The sequence below is a fragment of the Fukomys damarensis genome, unplaced genomic scaffold, assembly GCF_012274545.1.
Source record: "Fukomys damarensis isolate Sample0158 unplaced genomic scaffold, DMR_v1.0_HiC HiC_scaffold_19, whole genome shotgun sequence".
NCBI classification, from domain to species: Eukaryota; Metazoa; Chordata; class Mammalia; order Rodentia; family Bathyergidae; genus Fukomys; species Fukomys damarensis.
The window spans coordinates 52,636,126-52,662,191 of record NW_022900931.1 but is presented as its reverse complement, the minus strand read 5'-3'; the positions used below and the strand labels follow the sequence as shown (position 1 = coordinate 52,662,191).

General features: G+C 46.2%; 1 protein-coding gene across 7 annotated transcripts in view; it reads right to left on the bottom strand.

Moving 5' to 3' along the window:
• The window catches only part of Znf536 (zinc finger protein 536), a 433,293-nt gene that overhangs the window by 133,010 nt on the left and 274,217 nt on the right, over positions 1–26,066 (bottom strand). For 5 of the 7 annotated variants that reach the window (XM_010641004.2, XM_010641005.2, XM_010641003.2 and 2 more), the window contains 2 exons: positions 23,924–24,010; positions 15,760–17,331 (listed from right to left, as the gene is read on the bottom strand). In XM_010641004.2, the coding sequence (XP_010639306.1) occupies positions 15,760–17,331; positions 23,924–24,010 (1,659 nt within the window). Of the gene's footprint in view, positions 1–7,686; positions 8,584–15,759; positions 17,332–23,923; positions 24,011–26,066 lie in introns of those variants that run through there. The other 2 variants (XM_010641008.2, XM_010641006.2) reach the window with 2 other exon arrangements.

Below are 26,066 nucleotides of genomic sequence, written 5' to 3'. Positions count from 1 at the left end.
CCCTGTGCATAGATGGCTGTGTTGAGGTCCCCTGTAATGGAAAGCTCATGACCTGAAAAATCTGGAGACTTTTCCATGGAGTAGAAGAATCACGAGGTGTAAGTAGCCAAATATCTCTTGGCTTCTATCTCTTATTCATCAAATGGGTCTGACATCGGATAGAGTGAGCGTGATGATGCAGATGTGGCTGGGAACCCATATGGGCCACTGCTGGGCAACCCACCTGCCTGAAGGAGGGTGGGGATGAGGCTGGGAGCAGATCCTGTAACAGGATGAGTCTCCCCATGCACCCCATCCGACCTCCTTATGAATGAGGCTCTTTCTGGATCTGCTAATGGCACAGGCGACCATCCAGCCTATCCTTGGAGAAGTAGGGGGGTCACAAACCTAGATCTGACTCTCTGGGTAAACCCAGAAGACCAGAGGAAGCCCTCTGGTAACTTAAAAAAAAATGGGGGGATGCTGGGCATAGTGCTCCATGCCTATAATCCCAGCACTCTGGGAGGCTGAGGCAGGAGCACTCCAAGTTTGAGCCCAGCCTGGGCAACTTAGCAAACTATGTCTAAAAATACAAAAAGGCCCTGTGTTCAATCTCCACAAAAACACAGGACAGGAGGCCTCACAGCCCCACCCTAGAGGCGCTGCCTTTCCTTGTGGCAAGAAGAGGACCAGATGGCCTCCCTCACTTGAGCTGTCAGCAGTGACCTCCCAAGTCAACACACAGCAAGTGCATCTTAATCAGAGAGCGCCCTTCCTGTCCTGACCCGCCCCTCAGGGAAGCCAGACCTGCTTAATCACAGCCTGCTTGGAGGGACTTCAGGGGCCCCAGGCCCTGCTTAGCCCTGCAGCCTGCAGTGGCCATGTCCACCCCTGCATGCCCAGCACCAGCCCAGCTCTGTTGCCCAGCCCAGCCTAGGCTGGAAAGAAGGCGTCTCCCGCCTCCGAATTTCCAACCCTGGGAATAATAACTCACATTACTTCAATCCCATCTGCACCCAGTGAAGGCAGAACAGGGAAAAGAGCATAAAACACGAAGTTCCCACAGACAACATCTGTCTTAGTGCAAACAATGGACCATTATCTTGTAAATAATTCTGATTAAGCTGCAGCATTTCCTCCTGAAACTAGTGTTGGGAGCAGAGGGGGAGGAGGGCGCAGCTGGAGCTTCAGACCCTGGCCACCAGGTGCTGTGCTGGGGAACCTCACCTGACCCTACAGCCTTCCCAGCATCCTCAGCGATATACACAGAACACTTTCTCCCCAGGCCCTCTGCCAGCAGTGAAGAGGTGGCCACTGGAGGGACATCTGTCCTCAGCCCCTGGCATCTCCCAAGCCCCAAAAGGAAAAAGGACTTTTCTCTCTGCCTCTACGGTGCTCCTTCCTCCCCGCCTCTCTCTCTCTCTCTCTCTCTTTCCCCTCTTGTCTCTCTCTCTCTTCTCTTCTCTCTCTCTCTTTTCTTACTTTCCCCTCCCCCAGATGCAATCTCTAACTTTTTCTTCTACTGATTTCTTATTTGTTTTTCCTGTTTTTCTTTCATTGTTTCTCCCCAGGCCCTCCTATTCCTCTTTCTCTTGACTCTCTCCCTATTCTCCTCTTTAACTCTCTCCTGCCTACTCCTCTCCTTGGATCTTTTTATGCACTTCTTTGGCTTTTGGACTTTCATCCTCTCTTGTTTTCTGGTCCCCTTTACCCCGGGTCCCTCTATAGCTCTCTCTCCCTCTTCTCTTCCCTCAAGCCCCTAGGGCTGGGTCACCCCAAACAGTGGACATGGTATCTAGTGGGGGACTTAGAGGCTTGGGCTTTCCCTAGGAGTTGTCGAAAGGGACGGAGAGTCCTTCCTTCCACCACAGGAGGGTCCACCATGCTCAGGCCAACCCACAGGCCCTCTACTGCCTGTCTCTCAGGGTGGTGACATCGGCGGCCCACATGCTAAGCTCCTGCCCTGTTGCTGTCTCATCAGCACCTCCGGTCAAAAACTGGGGACTTCAGGAACCACCTGAATATCTGGGAAATTCAGGGGTCTAACCTGTGCAAATGAGAGGCACTCACTCACTTTGCAATGGAATTTATTCCCAAAGCCTCAAGAAAATTCCCCCTGCGGCTTAAAATTAAATCACCCTGAGTGTGATGCAAGAAAGGACAGACAAGCCGAAAGGTTTAATGGAAAGCAAAAGCTACTAGTACAAGACTTTTGTTCCACTGGTTGTACATCAGAGAATTTTGGTGTTCTTTTCTTAATTTTAAGTCCTCTATACCATTAGAAAACAGGAAGAACAGCTCAAGTAGGGCCAACAGGCATGTGCTTGAACATCCCAGGAATGAGCTCATTGGATACCTCCCCCTACCATGGATTTCCAGATGTGTTTTTTCTAGGTGTGGAGGCTTCTAGCTAGGAATTCCAGAGAAAGGCCTTCAACTGGCAAGTACAAAAATGAGGGAGACCATGCTTTATAATATCCTACCCACATCCTCCACCCACTTGGAGGGTGTTTCACAGGTTCTGAGTTTTCAGGACAACTCAGCCTGGGGTTGTGAAATCTTAAAATAATTAAAATGAGGCTCTTGCTGACCTACAAGTTATTCATACTCATTTCATTCGCTTAATGATGCATCAGAGTCCCACTTCATGGATGAAAACAGTGAGATGATGAGATTGAAAAGTGTCTGTGTCAAGATATTCAATGCAGAGCAAAAGCCAAAGACCTGAGGACTTCACCCTCAGAGACAGTAGCCACTGTCCCGAGGTGGGGGTGGGTAGCCAAGAGTGGTTCTGAGCGGGCCAGGGAACTCTGAGGATGGAAGATGGGAAACACGAAAAGGCCACAGCTCACAGGGGGAAGGGAGTGAAAGTAACTGCTTTTGTGCCTATGCATGCAAGATGGACACATGAGCCCTGCTCTCTCGCTACCATGTCCCCTCCCTCCGAGGATTACTGGCTGTGCAATATCCAGTGCAAGTGCCAGGGACACTCTGGGCTAACAGACTGGAATCTGCAAAGTGCCTAAGGAGTTCTCAGTCACTGGGAAAAATAACATCTTCTCAAGCCCAGTGGTGACCAGAGGTTGGAAAAGAAAAAAAAAAAGTTGTCACATAGTCACCTTTTTCTTGATCTTCCTTGAAGCCAGAAATCCAGTTTCATTGACTCCCTCTTTTTTTCTGTTGGCAGTATTGGGACTGAACCCAGCACTAAGCCATATCCCTAGCCCCTTTTTTTAATATATTTTTTAAGTTTTATTTTGAGATAGGGTCTCACTGAGTCACTAAATTGCCCAGTCTGGACTCAAAATTGAGATTCTCTTGTCTCAGCCTCTCAGAGTGTAGGGATGATATGTATGCACCAATGTACCCCACTTTTTTTCCTATTTTGATGGATTGATTTACTGAATTAATGGAGAAATTCCTATTGTCTTTCTATAATTTATTAAACACATCTCCAAGTTGTTGCCATGCCCGTGCCCCATAATGGTAATGAAACCTTGGTGCCATGTGTCTTGGAGACATCAGTAAGGTGCCCACATCTGGGGCACTGCTGGAGTGAGTGTTCATGAGGGCGCTAGGATTGCGTCCAGATGGTCACTGAAAAGTCAAGGCTAGAGGAGGTCATGAGGCCACAATTCTGAGCCCTAGCAGAGTTATAAGAGGACATCCAGGTTGCCCCTCCTTTCACTGATAGAGAGATTATGCACAAAGAGGAGAAGTGAGCTGGCCCCAGGCTGGCCTTCCATCCCTCTTCCCAAAGCTCACCACCAGGTTAGCAGGCTGCATATTCCTCATCATTTAAAGCCTGCAGTTCCCACCCCACCGGTCCATGGAATGCATGTGTCTGGTGTCATCCTTGGCTCTGGCAGGTCTGCAACCTTCTAAAATGCAGCCCAATGTTCCAGGTGTTGGGCTCCCTCCACTTGCAGGGTCACTGTTGGTGCCATACACTTCCCCTCTGGTTACCTGGCATGCCAGTCAATGGCCTCTTGTTTCTCTTTATCTGAGGACTTTCTGTGATGAAGGGAAGGATGCTTGGCCATGAGGTGAGATGGAGTGGCTCTCTAATGTGGCATGCAGAACTGGTGGTAATCAGCACAGCTTCTTCAGCCTTTGGAAGGATTCTAAGGGGAGCTCCCCACAGATTCCCAGAAGGGATAAATCTCTAGTCCACTGCAGTGGTGACCTTCTCATGAACACACACCTATATTTCCCTTCCCAGTCTCCTCACTCATGTTTCTTGGAATTGCCTCCAACATCAACTGCTTGAACCCCGGCCTTAATAAGGACCTGCTTTGAGGAGGCCGAAACCATGTCACCAGGCTAATCTGAAGGGACTGAAAAAATTAATGGCTCTTCTCCTTGACAAAAAGAGCTCAACATAATCTGGACCCCCTAATTACCTACCCACAGAGGCCACTCTGTCTCCCAGCCACATGCCCATTGCCAGCCCTTCCCCATAGCTCAGGTGGCCTGTCCTTGTGGCCAGCCCAGCTCTTACCCGAGGATGTACAAAACACTGGACACCCAACAGAACAGCCACTTCTCCATCATATATAAAAAAAGCAATAATTTGATAAATGAATCACAAATTTGCTCTCCCCACTTGGTTTCCTTCCTCTTTTTCTGTGGATAATTGAGAGTATATTATGTTAATTTGACAACAACAGAAGTTCAAAAAGGAAACTTAACCTTTTGAGCAGTGGGTTACCATTAAATGGGTGTGTCTGGACAGCTCTACAAAGAATGTGTAAGACGAACTCCTCATGAAGCCAGCCCATGTCTGGATGCACAAATGGGTATTTTTGCTAATGAAATAGCTGTGCAAAGTTCCCCAAATTTAACCTTGAAAATGCGCATTATTTGCTCAAGAGGCAGAATCTGTTCATGCACAGATAGTATTGCCAATGTGCCACTATGTATTTAGAAATGTAATTTAATCATTGTGAGACTATACATATGCAATAATCATGTCCCAAACTTTAGATTCTTCCTTGCCAATTGCCTAAATTTCACTAAAGCAAATACACTTGCAAATAAGTGTAACAAGAAATAGACTCAGAGACTCTCATTGCAAAGCACTTTGCTCCTCTTGGCCTCTCGCATATTATCCATATTACGTCACAGACACCTCCCGTTAAACCTGCTTTGTCTGTGAGGCCTCTGGGAGTCTCTTACTCACCAAAGACCAGTGAGCCATCCATGTTGGGAAAGGGTCTAAAGCTGGAAGGCCAGGGCAGCTCTACTAGGTGACACTTGCGTTTGCCCCATGTCTGCACATTGGGTGAGAGTGTGGGGTGAAAGGGACAGAGGAAGCTGAAGGAAAGTGTCCAGCCCCATGCACAGCTGTGAAGAAGCTCACTCCTGAGTCCTGAATCTACCCAGCTCCCTCACCGGCAGCAGACAGATGTTCAGCCGGTGAGAAAGGAGTTGTTATCCTGAGATGGCAAGGAGGAGAAGAAGGTGGGTACGGTGCAAGGGGAGTGTAAGGCATGTTGACGTGTGTACCCGAAATGAGAGGTGGGGAGGAACTGGGGCTGGGTTTATAAAAATGAGAGAATGAGTATCCACAGAGGTCTCTTAGAAGTTTGAGAAATTACCACTGGGGAGAAAAACAGGAAATACCCCCTCCCCCGCTTTGGGAGTGGAAATGCTACCCAGTCCTCCAGTTTAAAGACCCTGCTAGGGGACTGGGCCTTCATGGAAGGAAGAAAGAACAGCAAATGTCTGGATATGGGGCTCCAGGGAGGCGTCCCAGCTGTCAGTGCAAGGGACTGGGTGATGTGCTCCCTTCCTCAGCCCCTTCCTCCCTGCTGTGCGCACCCTCATCCCACTCCCAAAGTTTGCCGCTCAGTGCAGCAGGGCTCCTCTGGACCCCTCCTAGCAGACTCTCCAAGGCACAGTGGTGCAGCAAGAGTTCCAGCACAGGTGCAATGTAGCTATAAATGATGAACAGTGCCAGGGACAATGACCTTAATCCCAGAGGCATCCCAGAAAAAGGCTTACATGAATCGGCTCTCTTTTTGCACCCCACTTCCTTTGGGGGTGGTTCCCTAGACTTGGGTGATGTCAGGAATGAAGAAGGAATTCCCTTGGAGTCCCTCTTTCTGTGCACACGCGGCTTGCACACCACTAGAAACTGGCCCTGCTCCAATGCAGCCTGTGGACGTGGTGCCTCTAGGCGAGGTTCTCTTTGCCTTGCCTTCCCTGGGCATTTGAGATCAGTCATTTCCTGTGAGAACCCGCTGTGTCTGTGCTCAGCTTTGCCTGTGTGAAATCGGCTAACAGACTGTGGCGCTGAACTCTAGGAAGGCAAGACACCCTCCTTATGATCTACACCTTCCATGTGAGCCTTCTATCGCATCTTCTCAGTTTTGAATCTCTCAGTTTTCATCTCTAAGAGACAAATTAAGGCTATATACTGTGTTACTTGGGGTCAGAATGTCTTGAAGAGTTTTTACAAGCAGCACTGGAGGTAATGTTTCAATCAGTCAAGGTGATGCAACCGTTTTGTTGCCCAATGAACATTTCTGGGTTTAGTTCTGTTATGAAACACTTTATTTATTGGGGGTATATTATGGTTTGGATCTAGAATGTCCCCCAAAAGGCTTAATGTGTGCAGAAGTTGGGCTTTTGGAAGATGCCTGGATCATGAAGATGCTCTATTCATCAGTGGACTAATCTACTGAAAAATCTATAGCTCAATGTGCTGTTAGGAAGTGAGCCTGGTCCAAAGATGGTGCATGATATCTTCTTTCCTGGCTCCTCACTTCTCTCTCTCTGCTTCCTGGCCATCATGATGTGAGCAGCTCTCTTCTGCCAGACCCTTCCACTATTCCCTTCCTGCAGTGGAGCCAGCCAACTATGGACTGAGCCAAAACAAACTCTGGCAATTGTGTCTCAGCAACAGGGAAGTGACTAAGACAGGGTCGGTCTGAATGACAGACTTGGGGCTTCGGATTCTGTGCCATCCCCCGGACTAGTTCAACAAGGAGCAACGGTATACACAGAATTTAGTAGTTTACAGAATATACCCAAGCAAAGAAGCTTGGAGACACTATTAAAATGGCAGAATCCAAAAGTCTGGCTCGTGGACAACAAAACCGGGTAACACAAACAAAAAGCAATTTCCTTCCTTTTTGTACCCCTTCCCAGGAGGAGCAAGGTCAGAGGAAGAACAGGGAAAAGCCCGTTACAATGTACACAGGCACAGCCACAAAAATCTCAGTAGAACAAAAATGGTCCAAGACTCCACAAATTCTGAGGATCTTCCCACAAAAGAAACTACCCTTCTAAGATGAAATGAAAATGTTAAGGTTTGCTGCCTGGAAGTCGTGTGAGCAGTCTATTCTACAGTCAGGGGGTATGGTAGCTGGCAAGCCCTAGGCCCAATCCCTCTCCTGTGGCAAGGTCCGCATGGTTGTGAGCTTCAAATACCTAAAGGTCACTAGTAGTACTGAGAGATGGGACACGTCCTCCGACTCTCCTCCACCCCCGGCCAGCCCACCTAGACAGAAAAACCTTTTGCATGTTTGCATGGTTATGAATCGTTACTTACAGGGCCCACCTAAACATGGAAAAAAATGTACCAATCATTCCCTGAATGTCCTGCTGTGTCTTCTGACAGAGAGAAGAATGTCAAGGGGCGAGGGGGTGTTGTGGAATGAATTAACATAATGACTCAAAACTGCACTAATGTTTCACAGCTTTTTTTTATTAGCAATACCAAGATAAGTTATTGAAGCATTTTTAGTATTGTTTTACATTCCATTCATAAATGACCTAACTTGTAACTCAGCATACAGCACACTTAAAGATATAGTTTGACACTTATTCAGAAAGCTACAATTATGATAACTTACATGCCTTCATTACCAGGAACACCTTAATATATCTTCTAATTACTTCAACAATACTCTATTCCAAAGCACATGATAACCCAGTACAAGTTTACACATTTTGCTTCAATCACTTTTTTTTTTTTCTTTTTAAGTTGTGAATGTCAAGGTGCTGTTCCCTGGAATTTTACTGTCCTCTGTTCCTGGTTAATACGATAACCTGACACAATGTTAACCTAGCAATGTTTCTGTTTAAATACTATGGAGAAAGATAATTACTGCACTTTTCTGTATTCTTCTAAAAGTGTTACAAAATACAGGACAATCAGACACAAGTGGTAATGCCCACAAGACCACCACGGCCCCCCCATGAGCTCAGGTGAGCTGGTAGTACAGACGCCCAGTCAGGTTTTTTACAAGTGAAGGGACCTGCCATCAATCCACCAGCATTTGTCACTCAGGATTTATGACTTTGAGGGAATTTTCTCTCCTGTACAAGTTAGGAAGCCTACACAATCCATGACTAATAGAGGAACATATGGGGCAATGTTTTTAGCCTCCCTGATTCTTCGCTATATATACTGTAGGTTGGTGTGCCGTGTGTATACACATACCTGTGCCAATAGTAATTATTTATTCAACACACATATGTGTATACATTCTTCTCTTGACTTTACATGATTAAAAGCTGCAGATAACCACCGAAGAACACGAACAGACAAGGGCAAGTCCAGATAGACCGACTAGGACAGGGGGTGTCACTTACCTGCAAGAGAACGTGCAGATTCATTAAACAGTCCAGAAACCACATAGGCTAGAGGCATTCAAAAACAAGGGCAGGGCCACATCTCCTAATTGTTTAATAGGATAATGACAATAAAGCAATATTTATAAAATTTGGTCCTTCTGTTTCTGGCAAAAGCGAGAATAGTCTACCTGATTAGAGCAGGTTGGCAATTAGACATAGAGGTGCTGTTGATCAGCACTAAGTAATAGGAGATAATTACTACTTATTTGAAACCTGGGCTTTGCACGCATCTGAAAATGATAAAAAAAAGAAAAAGACAGAAAGAACTTGATTCGTTTAGCTGCTAACATGTGGCCCGAATCTAGATGCTGTCGGTTCTGACCATCACCTCCATCCAGCAGCCCTAAGGAGGTAGGTGCCAAAACTCCAACCCGGGGAATCTGCCTGCACCCAACATAAGACATCCATGAGGCTACACCACCTCTAATTTAGATGGTGGTTGGAGAATTCGCATTTCTCCGGGGACCTGAGTATCTGTTCTAGCAACACTCTCTTCTCTCGAAATTCTCTCCCTCCCTCCCCCAATATGAAGCTATTACTGGGAAAAAAAAATAAATACATATGCATATTTTGAACCAAAGAGCTCAGTTGCCCTCTCCTGTCTCTCAGACTTGATTCTGAGCAGTAGGCATCATGTGATCCAAGGGGAATATGGACACAACCTACATTAACACTACCAGAGTTTTCTCCTGCTTCAGAGGCACTGTTGATTCAGACAGTAGCTTTTGGAGCCAAAAATATGCAGCAAAAGGAAAGGAACATAAACAAGGCTAAATGTCACCAGTGTTTGCCGACTTACAGACACCATCCATTTGTTTGTTCTGAAATGACGAGTGGACCATTTGGCAAATACAATGGTATTCACACAACACTTCTGTCATCCCGCAGTGCAAATGACATCACATCAGTGGCATTCCCATTTCATTTAAAAGGAGAGACCGGGAGGAGGAGGAGGAGGAGGAGGAGGAGGAAGAGGAGAAGAAAGCCAAAAGATTTTGGAAAGGGCTGTCATCCAAAGGGGCTGCCTCTTAGTCAAACATGGTGTGTGCAGAGCACAGCCTTGGATGAGGGAAGAGGAGAGAGAGAGAGGTGCTGATTTCTGCAGGACATCAACTAAGGTTTGTTCTGTCAGAGTCAAAGGCAGAAGCTCTGTGGCTGGTTGGAAGGCAGCACGAAGAGACAGGGTGGGCAGAACGGGGTGATGATTTGCATGAAATTACAAAGTTCTGCACTTTGACTCCCTGGCAGTCCAAGTTGTCCTCCCCGCTAGGGGCTAATGTCAGAACTCACACTCGCTATGGCTGGGAGTAGTCACAACGAGGGATGTCACTGGCTAACCTGTAAATGATCAAAGGAAGAAAGGGCGAAAATGTGCTTTACCCTCAGTCTTTCAAGCTAATCCACATAAGAATCAGCTCACAGAAAAGAAATAGAAGAATTGCTCATTCGACTTTAAATAAAGCAAGATAGTACTTGAAATAAAGAAGGCACTTTAAATAAAGATAGCTCTTTCAATAAAGCAAGATAGACAATAATAGAGACCCCCTGGGTTGTCCACACTCCCAGGTTAATTGCTTTCCTTTCCCTCGGGTTGGCTGGATGTAGATGGGTTCCCACACACTTGGTAGACTGGGATTTTGTGGTCTCTTCCAGAGTCATTTTTCTATTTTAACCTTCTTGCTTCATTAGATAGAACACACTGGATCCAGAGCTACAACTTCGATTGTTCCACAAAACTAAAAATGTACCAACTGCCACAGACAGTGCATCCTGACCTGTGCTCATGCTGTCTACACACACAGGTATCCCATTCTGCCAGTATCTCACGTCCCTCAGCCAGAGCTCCTTCGGGAGTTTCTCTAAGTGACCACGGACCTTTGCTATTTCTTAAAGACATTTCCTTCCCTTAAGCATTTGCCTTCTATCAGGAATAGAACCGAGTTGAAATGGAATGGTGTGACTAAAGGGATGAAACATCATCACGAAATCTCCAGAAAGATCTTCAAAACTAACTTTCCAATGATCCAAGAAACAGCTACGGACAGTGTGACATGGGAGACATGAGGGAATCAAATCGGCTGCTAGAACACTGATGAAAAGTAAGAGTTGTGCTTATTGCCTGCTAATGGGACCATCACAAATGCAAGATGTTGGGATGCAGGCATCCCTTCCTCCAACAACCACAGGAAGACACGTCTGCAATGGGAAGAAAACTCAACTGGGAAGCACTGATCCAAGGTCCTCAGCTCTCACTGAAGTCTGCCATCTTGTTTCATCCCTACCCTTCTGTCCATCTGTGAGGAAGTGTGCTTCACAAAGCCCAGACAGAGCTATGTGGTTTTCTGTTTTTGTGTGTGCTGGCTGTTGGTCGTGATGGTGGTGGGGTGGCTCTGGATCAGGTGTTCATGGCTTTGGCATTGCAGAGCAATAGCCGAAGCCCCATAGTTGCACAGGTCTTCTGTGTGGTCTCACCATCCAAAGCAATGACAGGGACAAGCTTCTGCATCTCTCTACTAGGGATGAGCACAGGAATATATCCTTCTCTACACTAGAGCAGGCAAGCTATGACCCATGGGCCAATTTCACCCTGCCCACTGTTTTAGTTCCTACAGTTTTATTGGAACACAGCCACACCTCTTCAATTGCTTATCATCTATGACTGTTTTGGTGCTATGAGCCAGAGCTGAGGAGCACATAGACTACATGGCATTCGAGCCTAAAATATATACCCTCTGGCTCTTTAAGAGAGCATTGGTTGTACCCTCTGTTTTACACTGTACAGGTGGGAGATGGGTGATCGTGCTCAAACTGCCTGTGCTAGAAATCACTGGAGGACAAAAGTCACGGTTTAAGAGTTTAGCTTAGCTATCTTGGTTCATCCTGTCACTTAATTTTAGTGAAGAGAATTCACTGGGCCTTATCTTTTTGGGGAGAGGGAGGTTCTCAATTTTCTCAAATTTCTCACTGGAGCCCAGAGGACCCTTATTACACTGTCACAGGCAGAATGTGGGTTAGGGAACCAGCTTCTGAGAATTAAAATATTGGAACTCTTGGCAGGGTTCCTATTGGTGAACTTGCCCTTTCGATGGTCCCCCGCTTGGTCTGCAGCCACCGCACACAGACCTTATGCCCAAGATCACACGCTGATAAATTGCCCTTGCTCTGCTGGGCTTTCCGGAGTGGAGGCAACTCCACGGCAGAGCATTTTAGGGAAAAGGAATTGTGCTCTCCTCCCTCCCTGCTTTTCCCTTAATCTGACGAATTTTTCCCCATCAATCCTACCCCCAGGGGGCTCACCAAAGGACACGGAGCAAAACCTGCTTATGAAACCCAACACAGCAATTCCACGCCCTGGCCATCTGTCTCAGTTTCAAAAAGCAAGGAGAAAGGGTGAGCAGTTTGCTCTTCATATGCACAGGGTCTAGGGTGGAACACGGTGTTTACTCTTTCCGTATAGCCAAGGTGCTTTTGCAGACTGGCCTTTGTACTGACTACAGGCACAGTGAAACTGGTGTCTTTTGTACTCACTTGGACCTCTAAGCTATCTGCTGACCAACATGTCCATCCTTATTTCTCAGACTGGAAAAGGGGCTTGCCTGTCTCTCCTAGTCAGTGGGTGTAAATGTTGCGATGCCATGCAGAGCCTGTGGAGCCCATCTCATCAGAAACCCAAGGTCAGAGTTATCCCAACAAAACCAAGGGCATGGCCAAGTTCTCTGATGGCATTGCAGTGCCCTTTCTCATTGCGTTCTTTAACACAGTACAGAAATGGGGGTTATGCCTGGAGCCTGGAAGCTAAGGTCTGGATTACAGTAGGATTTCATGTAAACAGGCTCAGGCCCATTGTGGGGCCTGCCCAACCTAACTGCAACAATACTTGTCCTTCAGTTTCATCCTTGATGGATCGATTTCTTTCTTGGGATCCTCTGTCACACGTTCCGCATATGCTAACGTGCTACCTTCTGTGGGAAGATCTTTCGGAAATTCATGCACCTGTATTGGCCTATGCTACAGAACTCTCCCTAATCACCAAGCTCAGATAGCCTCTTCCGTGTCGGCTCTTTCTTCTGCCCTGGAGTTCAAAACACACTGGATATGAAAGGGCAAAGCACATTGGCCAGGACCCTAGGTCTGCAAGTTAGAAGCAGAAACACACTACTTAAGGAAATGCCTGAGACTACACCCTCCTAACATAGGAATCACCCACAGATTTAGGTTGAGAATCCGCATGCTCCAGCTCACCAGCAGGTGCAACAGGAGCTCCTCGCTACCTGATTAGAACATGGATTTTACTGATGATGTTTTTTTCAAATATTTTTTCTTCCTGAAACACGGGGACCTAACTTCTTCCCCATTTCTGGGGAAATCTAAGTGAAGGCCTGAGCTTACACCCAGACAAGAAACAGACTCCAAACTCTATCTGAGATGAGACATACAGAAACAAAAACAAGAACAAAACCTGTGGTTTGGCAAAATCTGACTTTCTGAGGAAGACAAGCTTATCAACAAACTTGAAAACCCCTTATGTACTTTAAATGGAGGAGAGAAGAGAGAATTCATGAAAGAAATATTTTATTCTTTATGCCAATATCATTTCCACCCTTGCAAAGGGAAGCCAGTGAAGGTTTAAAGCTTACAACTGTCATTTGTGCTTTTTGTAATGCTACAAAGACCGTGAACTAGAGTCTTTGAGGGGGGATTTCGTTAACTCAGGCTATTTAAGTTTTCCTCTGAGATGTTAACTATTAGCAAAGCTGACTATGCCTGGCTTTCTGTGGTCCTAGGACACCACTATAATCAGTAAGAATGTGAAAAGATTGCAATTATGGGGACCCAGATATGGAGTATGGAAAGAGAACTGAACAGGGCTGGGCCTATCCTGTCCAAGAGGACAGTGTCTTCGACCCTAAGAAAATTCAAAGGACTGGGACGAACCATCCCTGCCTGCTTCCAAACTACAGCAGAAAGATGCAGAAGAAAAGAGGCCAAGTGAAATGCAAAACCCATATTCTCTAACACAGGAAGTCTATGGCCAGGGTTACTTAGCCATTTTAGAATAGGGGGACCTGGACCCTCTCCGGGGAAGCAAACAGTAAACCTTCTATCCTGGCTGGTCTGAGTTTCTTCAGCTAATTTGAAAGAGAGGGGCCGCTCCCAGGGACAGGTGCCAGTGTCTGGGAGGTTTACTAAGCAGAGTTTTCAGTAGAGGGAGCCCAGGATGTGTTGGGAGGTGCTGTCTGGGGACGGGCGAGGCGTGCCTAAGAGAATGCAGCTCGAAGGGCAAAAACCGCAGAAGACCAAGCATGTTTCCTGTGTTGCTTTCCCTTCTACCCAGCTCCAGGAGGAGCTTCCTCAAGGCAGGCAGCCTTTCTCAGCACTGATAGGAGATAGGAAGGTGGAACCTTAACAGGGGTAATAAGAGCTCATTTCAATAATAATGAGCCTATGCTCCTGCCAAGTTTTAATCTTTTCTGATGCATGCATTCTGGCGGAAACCATGGTCCTACCAGGTAGTGGAAAGAACTGAAAATAGACTTTTAAAAAAATTCCCCAAACAATAATAAAAAAAGCAACCATCCCAAACACAAACTTAAAACAACAAATGAGAAAAGATGCACATTTTTGCTCCCCTGGAAGAAAAGGGAAAATAAAATGGACTGACATAAAGTCCTTTTCTTCTTCTTTTAAATATTGTTTTTAACAGCTTCAAAAGTAATGAATTGGATGTGGCTAAAAATAGATGTGGGGGTACTGGTTAATGGGGCCTTGTGAATCATTCAGCATAAGAAACTGTCAATATTTTTTTTGAGCTGTCAGAAATCCATTTAGTGATTTTTGACAATTCAAAAAATATTTCCGACTGCTTGATCCAGTTCTTAGTGAATTAGGAAAGGAGAGGGAAGATGAAATATATCAATTTAAATTATGAACCCAGGGTCTAGCTTCTGGAATTCTTCTCTGTGTTAAAAGAAATGTTAGGATACTGAGATTCAGAAATATTCCCTTCCACGTCTCCTCCCTCCCTTCCATGTCTCTTTGCTTCCTCCTGTCCCTCCCTTCTTTCCTTCCTTCCTTCCTTTTCTTCTCTTCCTCCTTACCTTCCTTCCTCTTTCTTTTCCTTCCTTCTTTTCTCCCTTCCTTCCTCACATGAAATAAAACTACAAATCATTCATAAATTAAAGATGGAAATCACCATTTGTCTCTAGTGGGAGTATTTGGGGCTGGTTTCAATGGAAATAACACACTGAGCTTCCCTTTAAGCTTTCAAACGATCATCTGGGTACCAAGAAAATGAGACTGGTCCTCCCTGCCCCCACCCCAACATTCACTGGATCCGATTTTAAGCTTTGAACGTAGGGTTATATTTTCAAATCTGGAATGACTTTGGGGTAACCATAAAGGATTATCAATTTCCTACAAGATCGGACAAGCATAAATTCAAAACACAGAGGATCACAACACTACTTATCAGAGACTTCACAATGTACACTTCCTGTTAGAAAGACAGACAGACAGGTGAACAGACAAACAGACAAAAGGCGACAGTCACGGTAACTACCATTTGGTATGTTTAAAGATCAATCAAACATTCAAAAGCATCTCCCTATTTGGACAGAGGGTCATTTTCTTCCTATACTGTGGTTAGTGTGATATGGTTTAGTATCCTCCAAGTCAATAAAAGAAAAGTTTTAGAAAGCAAATTTGGCTTAGGAAAGCAGTAAAGAGCTGTTTTTAGGCATTTTTTGCATGAGTTTAAAATACTGAAAAGTTTGCAAGTTACCATCTCTCTTTTTGTTTCTTGTTTTTAAAGTAGTTTTTCTTCCCCTCCTCAACGTATGGACGAAAACTACAAGTTTGAGGCGCCACTCCCTTTGCCACCCCCTTTTCCGTGCCAACTGTACAGGATTTTGAGAGCATTATAATGTAGATCAGAATATAAAAGTATGAGTTTTAAAACTAAGTGACTTGTATGATTGTCTACATTGCATATACAGCGTTGGGTCTTTTTTCTTTTTTAAAATTTCGTTTGAAATTTGCTAATGCAAACGTCTACCTCCTTTTTTTTTTTTTAATGCATCATTTAGCACTGATGTTTTGGGAAATGAACTAAAGGAAGAGGATTCTAAAACTTACCACACAAGTCTGGCCTCTTGATACATCCAGAATTTGCTGTGCTACTTGCAAGTCCATTAAAGGCTGCTAAGCCATCGGCGCTGTAGGCCCTGAGGACTGACAGCATGTTCAGCGGCTTCTCCAGGCCCGCGGGCCCCCGCTCTGGCTTGGGCAGGCCTCCGGAGGGGTCCTGGGCAGGAAGAAGGCCTGGGCTGTGCCACTGCTTCTCCATTGCTGGGGCTAAGGGAGAAACGAGTCCCTGGACCGGCTGGGGGGTGCCAGTGGGCAACAGGCTGTCCCCGCTATCGCTGCTGCTGTCCTTGCTGAGGGCAGACAGAGGCTTGCTGCTGCTCATCATCTCTGGTTCGGTCTCCAGATCCTCTTCATCGTTGTTCTCGCCCTTGGAGGAATCCATGTCCTCGGAGGAAGCGATATCCGAGAGGTCATCAGCAGTGCTCTTACTTGTTTCAGGGATCAGGATTGGGGCGTCATCTTCCGGGTGGGCTTTCCCATCAGGATCCTTGTTGGGGCAGGAACTGGAGGCCCCTGAGCCAACCATGCCTGGGTAAACACCAAACTGCTTGTAGAAGTCAGGTGGGAAGTTACAAAATGCAGGGTCCACGTGGCTGGGCCATGGGCCACTCTTCTGGTCCCCTAGAGTCTCTTTGGCCTGTCCTTGGGCCATCTTCTCTGACACAGAGTCCAGGGAGCCCATCGTACTGGAAAGGCCCATCTCTTTGTTAGATTGTACCGAGGGCAGCAGGGCCATCCTACTGGCCTCCCGCACCTGCTCTTTGCAGTTGGCTGTCCCCCCGGTGGCATTATCTTTGCGTTTTGCTTTTCCCAGGTGATTGGCCTGGAGATGAAGGGCCATGAGCTCCATGGAGGATGTTGTGAAAGCACAAAACAAGCAGCCGTGCCACGTGATGCTGTCTTGGACTGTCACAGAGGAGCCTGGGAGGGAGGCAGCATCTGGCCGCACAGACAAGTCTAGAGGTTCGTACTGAGATTTCTCAGACTTCCTCTGGGAGGACTTACCACTGGATTTCTCCTCATTACCTTCCACTCCATGGACTTTCATGGAGAGGGGATCTGACAGGGCTTTGTCTTTCATGTCCTTCTTCTTCAAGGAGCTGAGGACAAAACTGTCCATGAATGCTTGCAAGGACCCTTGGAAATTCACACCATTGCTCACGATGCTTTGATAAGCTCTTCCGATCTCAGAGAAATGGGTACTTTTGGAATGAAGATCGGCCCCTTTCAGGGCATCTGGAGGAGCATCAGTGCACATACCGGTGGCCTGCCCAGAATGATCCCCGGAGGAGAGCACTCCTGATGTCCACTGCTGAGAGGCAGGGCCACCTCTGAAGTCGATTCCAGGGAGACCTTTGAAGGCCCCCCTCAGGATGTCCGGCCTGATAAACAAAGAGGCTTTGCCGGACATCTCATCCTTGTGATCTTGGCTTGAGGGTTGCCCAGACAGAGGTCCAGCTCCGTTCTGTCGCTCGCGGTGGTGTCGTTCCAAGTGGTATTTTAAGGATGCTGACTGGGTGCCGGCATAGTCGCAGTGAGGACACTTGTAGGGTTTCTCACCTGCAAGATTTTGATATAAGAAAAAGCAAGTGTTTATCTCATTTTAGAGTGCAGAACAAGGCTAGAAGGATCAACATTTGTTCTCTGCAACAAAGCAGCTCAAACTAATAATTAGTTGGAGAACAACTGTTTTTTAATAGAAGAATAATTCGTACTCTTAAGGTTTTTTAATGATTTTGTACCATTTGGGACTATTCAGGAATGACATACTATCTACACACAATTAGCTATCTTTTTCTTTATCTAACATGTGAAAACGGCTGTAGATTTAAAAGCTATGATTATGAAAATTAAGCATAATAATTTCAACCACAGTGATCATTAAAAGTAGAAGTTTAAAAAGACAAAGTATGTCACAAATGGGCGGTTGCAATATTTTGTGTATACAATAGCTCTAAAATTTGTGTAAATTATACACATGGAAACCATTTTTAAACCTAAAAATTTTATGGCACTGTTACGCAAGACTGAAATGAATGATTTAAGTCTTGCTCTGCAGTAAATCATGGATATAATTAGCAAATGGCATACTGCACAAGTAATTTATCATTATTTGGAGGGCACCATTCCAGACAGGCTCAGATATCTGCAGACCTACTGCATTGTTCCTAAATAAAGAACTATAAATACGGATTCTATGAAATATTAATATCATTACAGTGCATTATGACTGCAGCATGTAAAGACATATATAGTTAGGATAAAAAGCAGTCAATAAAACTTAAAAGAAAATGAGTAATAAAAAGGCAAAAAAATATATTTAGTTTCTGTATTTGAAATTAACATTATCTACTGGTCTTTGTAGTGCCTTAAATTTTTACTAATGGCAAACCTAATGCTCCGGTAGTAAAATATGTAATTTACCTATAATAAGCGCTTTCTAGAGAATAAAAATAGCTTTAAAGAGTGTTTTAAAACATATAAGATAATTTTCATGAATTAAATATTTATTTAAATTCAACATCCAACTTCCATTGTTCTTTCCACGATGGGGAGAGATATCCTAACAGATAACTTACATGTGTTGTTGGCACTCTAGGATAGAGGAGGAAAAGAAGATAGACAAATGCGGATTTAAATGTGGTCCAGGCAATTTTTAGAAATCCTGGGTCTTTTAGAGACTTTTCAACCAAAAAGCTCTCTGGAACGAATAGGAACCATGACAGTCCCAGTTAGCTTATTCACAATAGCACCCTGTCACTACCCACAATTATTAACTATCCACCCCTCTGACACACACAGACACACAGACACACACACACACGCACTTCCTCTGTTCTATTGTAAGACAGACTGATCTAAAAAGCAACAGCAAATCATTGGTGAATGGTGTGTTCTAAAGACATTTCACTGTGCCTAGTCTCAGCTGATGCCATGTCTCCCAATTTTCTAGGCATAGGGCAATTGGGGGCCTGGATTTGGAAACAAGAGGACCATAAGTCTAGGTCTGAGCAAGGGCCACAACCTATCAACTCTGGGTGATGCTCCAGAGCTCATTGGGAAGCTAAAATCTCCTAGTTTAGAGATCTTCTGGCCTGGGAAAAGGAACTATATTAAAATCTATTCTCTAACCATACATGCAAAGATCACAGTGGTCTCTGGGCAGACCAGTAATGTGAACATTGGGGGAAGACTCTTTCCCCTTAGAAATAAAGGCACAAAAGACTGCAGGCACCATTTTCCTACTCCTTGGAGTCTATCCCTGTATTGGATTCAGATCCACTTAGACAGGAAGCTGTCTTGGGCAAGGGACATTATCTGGGCAGCTGAAGTCCCAGAAGACTCAGTTTACCTGGAAGCCCAGTGGCCAGGTGCAGCAGAGGCAGTGCCTAGAGCTAAGGGGGTGGTCTTGGGCTCAGATCTGGACAGCCAGGCCAGAAACTCAGGCCTATGGGTCAGGGCAGCCCCTGTGGGGGCCTTAGAGACTAAGAGCCAGCAGAAGTGAGGCCCACAGGTACTGGGGAGCCTCAGGTTGCACTGAGCAAATGCACCTGGAAGTGATTAAGTGCATCTGGCAAAGGGACTGGAAAGAAAGCCTGGGCCTTCATTAGCAGGAGTTGAAGAGAGGGAGAGTGTGGACTCTCAAGTCCAGGCCTGAGGCAAGTGGGGGCTGCTTTTCTTGGTGGGGACCACAGGGACACACAAAGGAAGTGTGTGTGTGTGTGTGTGTGTGTGTGTGTGTGTGTGTGTGTGTGTGTGTCCCAGGGCCACACATTTGAAACGCACACTGGAGTTGTGGTTTTCAAAGTGCACTATGCTTGAGAACCTGCAGGGGTGTTTGTTACAACAGGAGATCTTGCCCCAGGGCTGGCAGTGCTGGTTCCTTAGCTCTGGGGCAGAATAGAAGTCAGTGTAACAAGAGACCCCAGTCCCGCAGGTGCAGATGCTGTAAAGACTGCACTTTGCAAAACCAGCATGAAATTTCTTGGGGAGCTGTAAAAAATACTGACCTTCAGCCCTACCTCCTCAGATTCTGAGTTAATTGGCCAAAGGTACAAACTAGGGTTTGGGATCTTTCCAATTCTTTAGGTGACCCTCTTTGGGGCCTGGGTAGGGACTGCTGCATGCTCTTAGGTGGGTCTGTGGCATGGATTAACAAGGAAGACAGTTTAGATCCCAGAAAGTATTTGGGGAGTCTGGTCAGGGGACTGGGACATCCCTTGCTACTCTGTGTTCTGCTGGACACAGGATCCCTATCCTAGGACATTTGCTTCCTTGGCTGTAATGTGAGGTGTTAGGGCACGTGTTCACTGAACCTTCCTGCTAACACTAAACTCAAATTAAAAGTGGACACAGTAGCATGTATCTATAATCCCAGCACTCCAGGAGTCTGAGGCAGGAGGACAGCAAGTTTGAGCCAAATCTGGGCAACTTAGAGAGATCCGGTCTCAAAACAAAAAATTTTTAAAAGCTGGAGATATAGTTCTGTGGGAAGGCCCTGAGTCAAATCCCCAGTACATCAAAAAAAGCTGGGGCGGGGGATGAACTCTCCTGAATAAATCAGAGGCTCGTTTGTATACACATGTATGTACCCACATCCCCTAAAACCCAAAGATTCGTTCACACAGCGTTTGAGAGAGCCAATGGATGAATGGGTCCCTCGTACCTACCAAGCACTGGGCACTGAGCGAAGGGGCCCAGAGACAATGCTCTCCCTCCTCTCCTGGCTCTTGGAAGACACTCATCATGTGGCTATTAAAGCAAGCAGAATTCACACTCATCCTCACACACACACAGCATCACAGCACGCAGGGGCACGGATCTCTTCGCTGATTTCCCTGCTCCATAAAGCTCTGAAGAAGCCTGAGCCTCTACTCACCTTCCTCTTACACACCCTCCTCTAATTCTGCTCCATCTCATCTCCCGCCTGGTTCCTAAAGGGCTTTCTTCACTTGGGTGGCTGCTTCCTGTCCCCTTGGTTCCCAGAAAAAAACAAATGCTCCAGAATTCCCTGGCATAAATTTTCTTGGATTTGTGATTTAAAAAAAAAAAAAAAAAAAAACCTCAAGTTTAATTTTGTTTTTATAATCCCTGAATGACTTGAATAAGTACCATTGCCCTTGGTCTTACAAGCTTTCCTCACCTGTGCAGAGCTTCTTCCCCAGTGAGGGGCACGAGGAAATACCTGGACACTAAAGCAAGCCCCTGCTGGGTCCAACACAGGGGTGGAAGTGGTCTGGGTGAGCCTGCCTTGCAGAGGAGGCTGAGCAGCCCAGGGGCTTTCATTGACACTGAAAGCCCCAGCTGCTCCCCAGACATCCCTTCCCCAAAGGACACGTTTTAGAGTGCTCAAGAGGCAAACTTCTCACAACGCTGACCCGGTAACCACTGAGAGGAAAGACCTGTCAGCAAATGGAACAGGCTTCGAGGTGTGGTCAAGGGCTGTTCCACGAGGCCAGCACAGGCAAATGCTGAGCTGCTCCGCAGTCCAGGCCTCTGCAAATGGACACACAAGCCAAGCCCTCTCCAATGACCCTGACAACCCCCGGGCTGCAAGCACAGCAAGGATTCTGCAAGGAGCCAGTAGGCGGACTGCCTGGTCCCTCCCAACTGAGGCCAGACTTCTGAGACTCAGACAGGTATTCCCGCCTTGACTCCCTGCCACAGGCAACCCAGGCCCTACCTACTTGAAGGGTTGGTCGCTTAGGCAGTAAAGGAATCCCAAGTCTCCTGGAGGGGATCCCTCAGGCTGACTCAAGCTTGCAAGGGGTCATGAATCCTCCAGTCACCTCTCTGATGTCTGGAAGTGGCTGCCTTTGTGCCTACCTATTGTATAGGCCACACACTCAGGTACCTCGAGAGCCGGGCAGATCAGCTGGGCATAGGAAGCAGTGGGATGGGGGAAGTGCTTCTCCTGGAGAGAAGCCCACTCACTGCAAGTGGACATGTAGCACTTTGACTTCCTAAGCAAAGTCTTTTATCCAAATGTCTGCGTGTAAGGCTGGGGATGTAGCTCAGTGGTTCTGTCGCCAGCCTCACAAGTGCAAGGTCCTGAGTTCAATCCTTGGTACAAACGTCTGCATTTGATATCTCCATTTTTACTTATCACTGCCTGCTTCAAAACTTTTTAAACACCGAGAGGGCCACAGTCTGGAAAGGCAGTGAGTTTGAAGCTAGTGGCTGGGACCAGCATGTGGAGGAACTGAAATTCCCCATCTGGAGAAAGCATGTAAGGACCTTGGCAGCCTTCTCCAGGGAACCCTCTCAAAATATTCTAAAGGCTTAAGATGTGGGCCAAAATGATACATTTCCCCAAAAAAGGAATTCTGCTAGAAAAGGCATAATAAAAATTCTTTTTAATAATCAGTTCATCATTTGGGAAGACTACACAATTATTGGAACCATCCTACATTAAGCCAGCTTCCTACTGATGTACAGCATGAGATATACATTCAGCTTTGGAACATCACTGGTAACTTCTTTCAAGTCATAAAGTTTTAGAAATATATGACCAGTTGGTTTAATTAGTTCATTGTACCTATTTTTACATAATCATATCTGTTATTATTCTGAGCATTCACTCTGCACTTGATAGATCAAAGGAACCCTCACTGTTCTGGGGAGTTGTTTTGGAGCTATTGAGAGCAAGTTTCCAACAGCGCCTCTCCAAAAATAACAGGTGGATTCATATTATTCTCTTTGGAAACCCCTTTATTAAGCTTCTAGGAAGTGATTCATGTTTCTAACTGCTTTTTTTTTCTTTTTTTTAATACTAAATATCAAAAAGTGTTCCTACTTTTAAGTTGAGCAACTGATTTTTTTTCCTCATATTTGTACCCTCTCTTCGATATTTATTTAGTCTTCCTACATGTCTTTACTTAGTTAATACCAGGAGAGATAAATACAGTGGGGCCTTTGCAGTGAAGCTTCAGTACATTAATATAAATTGTACACTAATTCCCCCAAAGCATATATATGTTGTAAACCTGAAGACTTTTCACACAGCTGCTTATTGCTAAACAGTGCCTTGTCCAGAAGGGGACAATCTGTGTCTCTAATTGCTGTCACTGAAGCCGAGATTCATTATGTGACTTTCCCATTAAAATGTGAGCATTAATTTGTATAATGAAATATCACCCACTGCAGTGTTCATTAGCCATGCCCTACTGTATACGGCACATTGTTAGCTACCTAGAAACTGTAGTTAATTTCACTAATGGATATTTCCCTACTTAGTGTTTGGTAGGAAATTTATACTGTAACATTACCTCTTAAACTTTTAAGGAAATTTAAATTCAATCAATTATTTTCAACAAAAGTTTGGGATGTCATTAAGGCAGGAAGAGCAAAGATGAAGGGCTGTAGAGGAGCAAAACGGGTTTTTAGTTTGTCTTAGAAAGAGAAAAATGACGGAATTTTAACTTAACAACAAAAGAAGAATCATCTCCTTTTGGAGATTTCTTTTTAATGATTGCTCAGGTGGCTGTTTCCATGCTAAGGATAATGCTAGACACATTCCTTGTTGGAAAGAAGACAGGAAAAATTACCGTTTAGCCAATGCATTTGGGGAAATGCATTGAGTGTGCTTGCACAGGAGAAAGACTATGAAAGCACCACTGGGAGGGTATGAGCCAGGTGTGGTGGCACAAACTTGTAATCCCAGCATCTTGGGAGGCCGAGACAGGAGGATGCTGAGTTTGAGCTCGGCTGGGGAAACTTAGCAACTTAGCGAGACCCTGTCTCAAAATACAGAATAAAAAAGGGCTGGGCATATAGCTCAGTGCAAAGGGCCAGGGTTTAATCCTTGCTACTGCAAAAGGCAGGTAGGGAGATTGTACACACACCAGGCGTTAGGCACTTGGGTTAGGCCAGCCAAAGCACCCATTATCACCAGCATCTATGGGCCAGCCAGTGCCTCCGAAGTTTTGGGAGAAGAGAGGCAGATTCTACGCTACAAGTTGCTGATCACCTCCACTGCCAGGATTGAACCCACCCCCATGACCCTCCCGGGGCTCAGAGCACCTGCACATGATACAGTGGCTATTTCCCTTCCTCACCACCTTCCTGATGTCGCTGTGCTAGTGGGAAAACTGAGGCACGTGGGGCCAGTCTGAGGTAGGGGTAAAGAGGAGCCGGGTTGCACAGTACTTCCCTTTTAAGTCACCTGGAGGCTGCGTCAACACAATTTGTGAGGACAAGTCACTTCCTCCTCTCCTGCTGGTTATGGTGTAGGCACACGCTGTCGAAGAAATGGTGCATTAATTCCCTAAAGCAAGCAAGAACTTCACTCAGAAAAGTAAAAATAACAATACAGTGCAGTGGTTAAGAGATTGGCATTCCAAATTAGGCAAATCTGAATGACAGTCATCCCGCGGTGGGCAACTCTGGATGGGCAGCTGCACATCTCTGAGACTTAGTTCCTTCCCCTGCAACAGAGCAGAGGATGGAGCCCTGGTTACTATGTGCTGTGAGGACCAGAGCAGAATGGCAGGCACAACTTCCCACAGTGCCTGCACGCGGGCCTCTATGGAAAGTGGAGGCTCCCGCCACTCTGCTGCTGCTACCCTGTCCCTGTCCTCTGGTCTGTTCGGCCTTCAGTCAGCTGCTCTCACACTGCGTAGACACAGCCTCGGTCACGAGGCCAGATGACCTCCAGGGGTCCTCCCAGTCCCCGCTGGGTGCGCAGCCTTTTGAGCAGTGTCTCATTTCCACAATTCACTTTGGTCCTGTACAAAGGGAAACCTCAAGCCTGGTGATGAGAATGGCCACGAGGGCTAGGAAAGCAGCCCCCGTGGGCGACTCAGGGAGCATCCTGTTGTTACGAGAGGGCCGGCAGTCCATGTGCCCTTCGACCAGAAGCCAAGGCCTTGGACAGTGGCTGAGACCTCTGGAAAACCACTGCTTATTTCCCTGTGTGGATCCAGTTCCCAACCCAAGCCTGGATCCAGACGTGCAGCACATCAAAACCAGATTAATAAACCACCCACATAATTGGGGGGGGACTAATGAGATTTATTTTTAATTAGTTGCTGAACTTTAGGACCTCCAAGTTTCCAGTGAAGTTGCTTATTGCATTTCTCTGAGATGGTCACTGCTGAGACCATAGCCCTCTCCTGGGAAACCCACACACAACCGGGCCACACGAGTAAACCCAGACTGGGGAGCATGAATGAGGTGAGGCCCTATGGGGGCTCAGGTAGCAAGCACGTGCCCCGGCCTTTCAGGGGCTCCTGTTGGCTGCCCAGTGAAACAAGCCCACCGGGTCCTCCAAAATACTTCCAAGCTCCTTCTGAGATGCAGCCAGAGGAGGGGGAGTGGAGAGAAAGAACACACTCACTCGTGGACAGCCACTGCGATGGTTGGCTCAGCTTGGGGGAAAACTTTGGGGACATCTCTGCTTCACCACTGTCCCCATTGCAAGTTATAGCTAAATGTTTACCCACGTGTCTCTGTGATGGCAAACTTTATGTGTCCACCTGACTCAGCACCCCTAGCACCTGGATGTTTGGTTAAAGATCATCCCGGATGTGTCTGGGTGGGTATTTCTGGGTGAGATTAACATTCAAATCTATAGACCCAGTAGACTGCCCTCCATGTGAGTGGGCTTCCTCCAGTCTGCCGAAGGAGACTGAGGAAGAATTTGCTCCCCTCCCCTGCCTTTCTTTGAGCTGGGACATCATTCTTCTGCATTTGACTCAGATTCAAACCAGAACTTAACCATCAACCCTCCTGTGTCTCCAGCTTGCCAACTGCATATCTTGGGACTTCCTAGCCTCCATAATCACACAAGCCAATTTCTTATCATAAATGCACACACACACACACACATGGAATCATGCGTTGCTTGATGAAGGAGATACATTCTGCGAAATGCATCATTAGGCAATTTCATCCTTGTATGGACATCACAGGGGCACTTACACAGCTGAGATGGTGTGGTCAGTCACTGAACATGGCCTCTTGGTGCAAGCAAGAGACACAGTAAGCACAACATGAAGGAGTCTTCTAGTACCACACCATGTACTTTATAAGTAAAAGTATACTCTAGCCAGGCATGGTGGCACCTGCCTGTAATCCAGGCACACTGGGAGGCTGATGCAGGAAGATCACAAGTTTGAGCTTAGCCTGGGCAACCTAGCAAGACCTCATCTCAAAAGTAAATTAATTAATGAATTAATGCCAGGGATGCTGTTTAGTGGGAAGTGTCTGGGTTCAAAAACAAAAAAAGATACCTGCCTCGCAAGTGCAAGGACCTGAGTTCAATCCCCGGTACCAAAAAAAAAAAAAAAGATAGA